The sequence below is a fragment of the Mytilus trossulus genome, chromosome 2, assembly GCF_036588685.1.
Source record: "Mytilus trossulus isolate FHL-02 chromosome 2, PNRI_Mtr1.1.1.hap1, whole genome shotgun sequence".
Lineage (NCBI taxonomy): Eukaryota > Metazoa > Mollusca > Bivalvia > Mytilida > Mytilidae > Mytilus > Mytilus trossulus.
This window is the reverse complement of record NC_086374.1, coordinates 20775040-20783427: the sequence shown is the minus strand read 5'-3', so window position 1 is coordinate 20783427 and position 8388 is coordinate 20775040. Positions and strand designations below refer to the sequence as shown.

The 8388-nt window shown below is 38.4% G+C and overlaps 1 protein-coding gene across 1 annotated transcript in view; it reads left to right on the top strand.

The window, feature by feature from the left end:
* The window catches only part of LOC134705650 (mucin-19-like), a 60398-nt gene continuing 52010 nt past the window's right edge, over positions 1-8388 (top strand). The window contains exons 1-8 of the mRNA XM_063564370.1: positions 1-717; positions 1124-1810; positions 2215-2901; positions 3308-3994; positions 4400-5086; positions 5494-6180; positions 6588-7274; positions 7681-8367. Coding sequence (XP_063420440.1) covers positions 1-717; positions 1124-1810; positions 2215-2901; positions 3308-3994; positions 4400-5086; positions 5494-6180; positions 6588-7274; positions 7681-8367 — 5526 coding nt within the window. The remainder of the gene's footprint in view (positions 718-1123; positions 1811-2214; positions 2902-3307; positions 3995-4399; positions 5087-5493; positions 6181-6587; positions 7275-7680; positions 8368-8388) is intronic.

Genomic DNA, 8388 nt, shown 5'->3' with positions numbered 1-8388 from the left:
ATGACTGCAGTGTTATTAAACTCATTCCAGGTAACTACTGTTGCAAATCAAGACACACCATTAAAGTATGTTATAGCCGGAGAAATAGAAATCTCTTTTACTGCATCGAATGAGGACATTGATGTTTCTGTTGATAAGATAGAACTTATTGCATGTGAAAAGTCAACCTCAGCAGGTCCAACCACTGTTTCATCAGCTACATCGGCACCGACGACAAGTGGACTCACAGGTTTACCAAGTATAACGACAGTGCCACTAGTAGGTGAAACAGGGGGACCACCATCTACTACAGCAGCACCATCGACGACAGGTGCAACCGAAGGAACACCATCCTCAACTGTAGCAGGACCATCAAGTTCGACTACAGGTGCACCCAGTACAACGACAGCACCATCGACAGGTCCAACAGAAGGACCATCAGTGTCAATGGCGACACCGACACCATCACCTGCACCTGAGGAATGTCCATCTCTTGATTTGATGGAAGACTCAGGAGTTGGTCTGTCAATAACATATGACGATGAGATAATATCAGCTGACACTTTGATTGGTCTTCAAAGCTCGGATGATAATAGAAAACTGACTGTAACACCGTCATCAACCGTAAAGATTTCACTTACAAAGGTATCAACACTTGTGTCAATCAATGTGAATGGAGACAATATTGAAGAGATTACTTTGACTTTTACAGATGAAACCACAAACCAGATAAACACGGTACGTATTTGCAACCATTGCAGTAAGTATTTGAATACAAAATTAAATTATGGAGTTTCTTCCTGTAACTTGGCGGACTTAACCACCACTGGAAACTCATTACTGTTAAGCCAAATGGCTTGTTCCTAGTGAAATTTGAGGAAGAAATATACCAAAAAATCAATAAAATATCCAAACTACTAAACACAGTCTTAAGAAAATTAGTCCAAAAAGTTTATTTTTAATGATATTAGCAACAGTGTATTATAATGATATTGGTCACACGGTTTTATTATAATATTGGTCGCCACTTTTTATTAGCATATTTCTTTATTTCGAGAAAAACAATAATATTACAAAAATTGTCTTCCATTATAATTATTGCAACGTTCATTAAATGACTGCAGTGTTATTAAACTCATTCCAGGTAACTACTGTTGCAAATCAAGACACACAATTAAACTATGTTATAGCCGGAGAAATAGAAATCTCTTTTACTGCATCGAATGAGGACATTGATGTTTCTGTTGATAAGATAGAACTAATTGCATGTGAAAAGTCAACATCAGCAGGTCCAACCACTGTTTCATCAGCTACATCGGCACAGACGACAAGTGGAATCACAGGTCTACCAAGTATAACGACAGTGCCACTAGTAGGTGAAACAGGGGGACCACCATCTACTACAGCAGCACCATCGACGACAGGTGCAACCGAAGGAACACCATCCTCAACTGTAGCAGGACCATCAAGTTCGACTACAGGTGCACCCAGTACAACGACAGCACCATCGACAGGTCCAACAGAAGGACCATCAGTTTCAATGGCGACACCGACACCATCACCTGCACCTGAGGAATGTCCATCTCTTGATTTGATGGAAGACTCAGGAGTTGGTCTGTCAATAACATATGACGATGAGATAATATCAGCTGACACTTTGATTGGTCTTCAAAGCTCGGATGATAATAGAAAACTGACTGTAACACCGTCATCAACCATAAAGATTTCACTTACCAAGGTTTCAACACTTGTGTCAATCAATGTGAATGGAGACAATATTGAAGAGATTACTTTGACTTTTACAGATGAAACCACAAACCAGTTAAACACGGTACGTATTTGCAACCATTGCAGTAAGTATTTGAATACAAAATCAAATTATGGTGTTTCTTTCTGTAACTTGGCGGTCTTAACCACCACTGGAAACTCATTACTGTTAAGCCAAATGGCTTGTTCCTAGTGAAATTTGAGGAAGAAATATACCAAAAAATCAATAAAATATCCAAACTACTAACACAGTCTTAAGAAAATTAGTCCAAAAACTTTATTTTTAATGATATTAGCAACAGTGTATTATAATGATATTGGTCACACGGTTTTATTATAATATTGGTCGCCACTTTTTATTAGCATATTTCTTTATTTCGAGAAAAACAATAATATAAAAAAATTGTCTTCCATTATAATTATTGCAACGTTCATTTAATGACTGCAGTGTTATTAAACTCATTCCAGGTAACTACTGTTGCAAATCAAGACACACCATTAAACTATGTTATAGCCGGAGAAATAGAAATCTCTTTTACTGCATCGAATGAGGACATTGATGTTTCTGTTGATAAGATAGAACTAATTGCATGTGAAAAGTCAACATCAGCAGGTCCAACCACTGTTTCATCAGCTACATCGGCACCGACGACAAGTGGAATCACAGGTTTACCAAGTATAACGACAGTGCCACTAGTAGGTGAAACAGGGGGACCACCATCTACTACAGCAGCACCATCGACGACAGGTGCAACCGAAGGAACACCATCCTCAACTGTAGCAGGACCATCAAGTTCGACTACAGGTGCACCCAGTACAACGACAGCACCATCGACAGGTCCAACAGAAGGACCATCAGTTTCAATGGCGACACCGACACCATCACCTGCACCTGAGGAATGTCCATCTCTTGATTTGATGGAAGACTCAGGAGTTGGTTTGTCAATAACATATGACGATGAGATAATATCAGCTGACACTTTGATTGGTCTTCAAAGCTCGGATGATAATAGAAAACTGACTGTAACACCGTCATCAACCGTAAAGATTTCACTTACCAAGGTATCAACACTTGTGTCAATCAATGTGAATGGAGACAATATTGAAGAGATTACTTTGACTTTAACAGATGAAACCACAAACCAGATAAACACGGTACGTATTTGCAACCATTGCAGTAAGTATTTGAATAGAAAATTAAATTATGGTGTTTCTTTCTGTAACTTGGCGGACTTAACCACCACTGGAAACGCATTACTGTTAAGCGACATCGCTTGTTCCTAGTGAAATTTGAGGAAGAAATATACCAAAAAATCAATAAAATATCCAAACTACTAAACACAGTCTAAAGAAAATTAGTCCACAAAGTTTATTTTTAACGATGTTTGCAACAGTGTATTATAATGATATTGGTCACACGGTTTTATTATAATATTGGTCGCCACTTTTTATTAGCATATTTCTTTATTTCGAGAAAAACAATAATATAACAAAAATTGTCTTCCATTATAATTATTGCAACGTTCATTTAATGACTGCAGTGTTATTAAACTCATTCCAGGTAACTACTGTTGCAAATCAAGACACACCATTAAACTATGTTATAGCCGGAGAAATAGAAATCTCTTTTACTGCATCGAATGAGGACATTGATGTTTCTGTTGATAAGATAGAACTAATTGCATGTGAAAAGTCAACCTCAGCAGGTCCAACCACTGTTTCATCAGCTACATCGGCACCGACGACAAGTGGAATCACAGGTTTACCAAGTATAACGACAGTGCCACTAGTAGGTGAAACAGGGGGACCACCATCTACTACAGCAGCACCATCGACGACAGGTGCAACCGAAGGAACACCATCCTCAACTGTAGCAGAACCATCAAGTTCGACTACAGGTGCACCCAGTACAACGACAGCACCATCGACAGGTCCAACAGAAGGACCATCAGTTTCAATGGCGACACCGACACCATCACCTGCACCTGAGGAATGTCCATCTCTTGATTTGATGGAAGACTCAGGAGTTGGTTTGTCAATAACATATGACGATGAGATAATATCAGCTGACACTTTGATTGGTCTTCAAAGCTCGGATGATAATAGAAAACTGACTGTAACACCGTCATCAACCGTAAAGATTTCACTTACCAAGGTATCAACACTTGTGTCAATCAATGTGAATGGAGACAATATTGAAGAGATTACTTTGACTTTAACAGATGAAACCACAAACCAGATAAACACGGTACGTATTTGCAACCATTGCAGTAAGTATTTGAATAGAAAATTAAATTATGGTGTTTCTTTCTGTAACTTGGCGGACTTAACCACCACTGGAAACTCATTACTGTTAAGCGACATCGCTTGTTCCTAGTGAAATTTGAGGAAGAAATATACCAAAAAATCAATAAAATATCCAAACTACTAAACACAGTCTAAAGAAAATTAGTCCACAAAGTTTATTTTTAACGATGTTTGCAACAGTGTATTATAATGATATTGGTCACACGGTTTTATTATAATATTGGTCGCCACTTTTTATTAGCATATTTCTTTATTTCGAGAAAAACAATAATATGAAAAAATTGTCTTCCATTATAATTATTGCAATGTTCATTTAATGACTGCAGTGTTATTAAACTCATTCCAGGTAACTACTGTTGCAAATCAAGACACACCATTAAACTATGTTATAGCCGGAGAAATAGAAATCTCTTTTACTGCATTGAATGAGGACATTGATGCTTCTGTTGATAAGATAGAACTAATTGCATGTGAAAAGTCAACATCAGCAGGTCCAACCACTGTTTCATCAGCTACATCGGCACCGACGACAAGTGGAATCACAGGTCTACCAAGTATAACGACAGTGCCACTAGTAGGTGAAACAGGGGGACCACCATCAACTACAGCAGCACCATCGACGACAGGTGCAACCGAAGGAACACCATCCTCAACTGTAGCAGGACCATCAAGTTCGACTACAGGTGCACCCAGTACAACGACAGCACCATCGACAGGTCCAACAGAAGGACCATCAGTTTCAATGGCGACACCGACACCATCACCTGCACCTGAGGAATGTTCATCTCTTGATTTGATGGAAGACTCAGGAGTTGGTCTGTCAATAACATATGACGATGAGATAATATCAGCTGACACTTTGATTGGTCTTCAAAGCTCGGATGATAATAGAAAACTGACTGTAACACCGTCATCAACCGTAAAGATTTCACTTACAAAGGTATCAACACTTGTGTCAATCAATGTGAATGGAGACAATATTGAAGAGATTACTTTGACTTTTACAGATGAAACCACAAACCAGATAAACACGGTACGTATTTGCAACCATTGCAGTAAGTATTTGAATACAAAATCAAATTATGGTGTTTCTTTCTGTAACTTGGCGGACTTAACCACCACTGGAAACTCATTACTGTTACGCCACATCGCTTGTTCCTAGTGAAATTTGAGGAAGAAATATACCAAAAAAACAAATAAAATATCCAAACTACTAAACACAGTCTTAAGAAAATTAGTCCAAAAACTTTATTTTTAATGATATTAGCAACAGTGTATTATAATGATATTGGTCACACGGTTTTATTATAATATTGGTCGCCACTTTTTATTAGCATATTTCTTTATTTCGAGAAAAACAATAATATAACAAAAATTGTCTTCCATTATAATTATTGCAACGTTCATTTAATGACTGCAGTGTTATTTAACTCATTCCAGGTAACTACTGTTGCAAATCAAGACACACCATTAAACTATGTTATAGCCGGAGAAATAGAAATCTCTTTTACTGCATCGAACGAGGACATTGATGTTTCTGTTGATAAGATAGAACTAATTGCATGTGAAAAGTCAACCTCAGCAGGTCCAACCACTGTTTCATCAGCTACATCGGCACCGACGACAAGTGAAATCACAGGTTTACCAAGTATAACGACAGTGCCACTAGTAGGTGAAACAGGGGGACCACCATCTACTACAACAGCACCATCGACGACAGGTGCAACCGAAGGAACACCATCCTCAACTGTAGCAGGACCATCAAGTTCGACTACAGGTGCACCCAGTACAACGACAGCACCATCGACAGGTGTAACAGAAGGACCATCAGTTTCAATGGCGACACCGACACCATCACCTGCACCTGAGGAATGTCCATCTCTTGATTTGATGGAAGACTCAGGAGTTGGTCTGTCAATAACATATGACGATGAGATAATATCAGCTGACACTTTGATTGGTCTTCAAAGCTCGGATGATAATAGAAAACTGACTGTAACACCGTCATCAACCGTAAAGATTTCACTTACAAAGGTATCAACACTTGTGTCAATCAATGTGAATGGAGACAATATTGAAGAGATTACTTTGACTTTTACAGATGAAACCACAAACCAGATAAACACGGTACGTATTTGCAACCATTGCAGTAAGTATTTGAATACAAAATCAAATTATGGTGTTTCTTTCTGTAACTTGGCGGACTTAACCACCACTGGAAACTCATTACTGTTACGCCACATCGCTTGTTCCTAGTGAAATTTCAGGAAGAAATATACCAAAAAAACAAATAAAATATCCAAACTACTAAACACAGTCTTAAGAAAATTAGTCCAAAAACTTTATTTTTAATGATATTAGCAACAGTGTATTTTAATGATATTGGTCACACGGTTTTATTATAATATTGGTCGCCACATTTTATTAGCATATATCTTTATTTCGAGAAAAACAATAATATAAAAAAAATTGTCTTCCATTATAATTATTGCAACGTTCATTTAATGACTGCAGTGTTATTAAACTCATTCCAGGTAACTACTGTTGCAAATCAAGACACACCATTAAACTATGTTATAGCCGGAGAAATAGAAATCTCTTTTACTGCATCGAATGAGGACATTGATGTTTCTGTTGATAAGATAGAACTAATTGCATGTGAAAAGTCAACCTCAGCAGGTCCAACCACTGTTTCATCAGCTACATCGGCACCGACGACAAGTGGAATCACAGGTTTACCAAGTATAACGACAGTGCCACTAGTAGGTGAAACAGGGGGACCACCATCTACTACAGCAGCACCATCGACGACAGGTGCAACCGAAGGAACACCATCCTCAACTGTAGCAGGACCATCAAGTTCGACTACAGGTGCACCCAGTACAACGACAGCACCATCGACAGGTCCAACAGAAGGACCATCAGTTTCAATGGCGACACCGACACCATCACCTGCACCTGAGGAATGTCCATCTCTTGATTTGATGGAAGACTCAGGAGTTGGTCTGTCAATAACATATGACGATGAGATAATATCAGCTGACACTTTGATTGGTCTTCAAAGCTCGGATGATAATAGAAAACTGACTGTAACACCGTCATCAACCGTAAAGATTTCACTTACCAAGGTATCAACACTTGTGTCAATCAATGTGAATGGAGACAATATTGAAGAGATTACTTTGACTTTAACAGATGAAACCACAAACCAGATAAACACGGTACGTATTTGCAACCATTGCAGTAAGTATTTGAATACAAAATTAAATTATGGTGTTTCTTTCTGTAACTTGGCGGACTTAACCACCACTGGAAACTCATTACTGTTAAGCGACATCGCTTGTTCCTAGTGAAATTTGAGGAAGAAATATACCAAAAAATCAATAAAATATCCAAACTACTAAATACAGTCTAAAGAAAATTAGTCCACAAAGTTTATTTTTAACGATGTTTGCAACAGTGTATTATAATGATATTGGTCACACGGTTTTATTATAATATTGGTCGCCACTTTTTATTAGCATATTTCTTTATTTCGAGAAAAACAATAATATAACAAAAATTGTCTTCCATTATAATTATTGCAACGTTCATTTAATGACTGCAGTGTTATTAAACTCATTCCAGGTAACTACTGTTGCAAATCAAGACACACCATTAAACTATGTTATAGCCGGAGAAATAGAAATCTCTTTTACTGCATCGAATGAGGACATTGATGTTTCTGTTGATAAGATAGAACTAATTGCATGTGAAAAGTCAACCTCAGCAGGTCCAACCACTGTTTCATCAGCTACATCGGCACCGACGACAAGTGGAATCACAGGTTTACCAAGTATAACGACAGTGCCACTAGTAGGTGAAACAGGGGGACCACCATCTACTACAGCAGCACCATCGACGACAGGTGCAACCGAAGGAACACCATCCTCAACTGTAGCAGGACCATCAAGTTCGACTACAGGTGCAACCAGTACAACGACAGCACCATCGACAGGTCCAACAGAAGGACCATCAGTTTCAATGGCGACACCGACACCATCACCTGCACCTGAGGAATGTCCATCTCTTGATTTGATGGAAGACTCAGGAGTTGGTCTGTCAATAACATATGACGATGAGATAATATCAGCTGACACTTTGATTGGTCTTCAAAGCTCGGATGATAATAGAAAACTGACTGTAACACCGTCATCAACCGTAAAGATTTCACTTACCAAGGTATCAACACTTGTGTCAATCAATGTGAATGGAGACAATATTGAAGAGATTACTTTGACTTTAACAGATGAAACCACAAACCAGATAAACACGGTACGTATTTGCAACCATTGC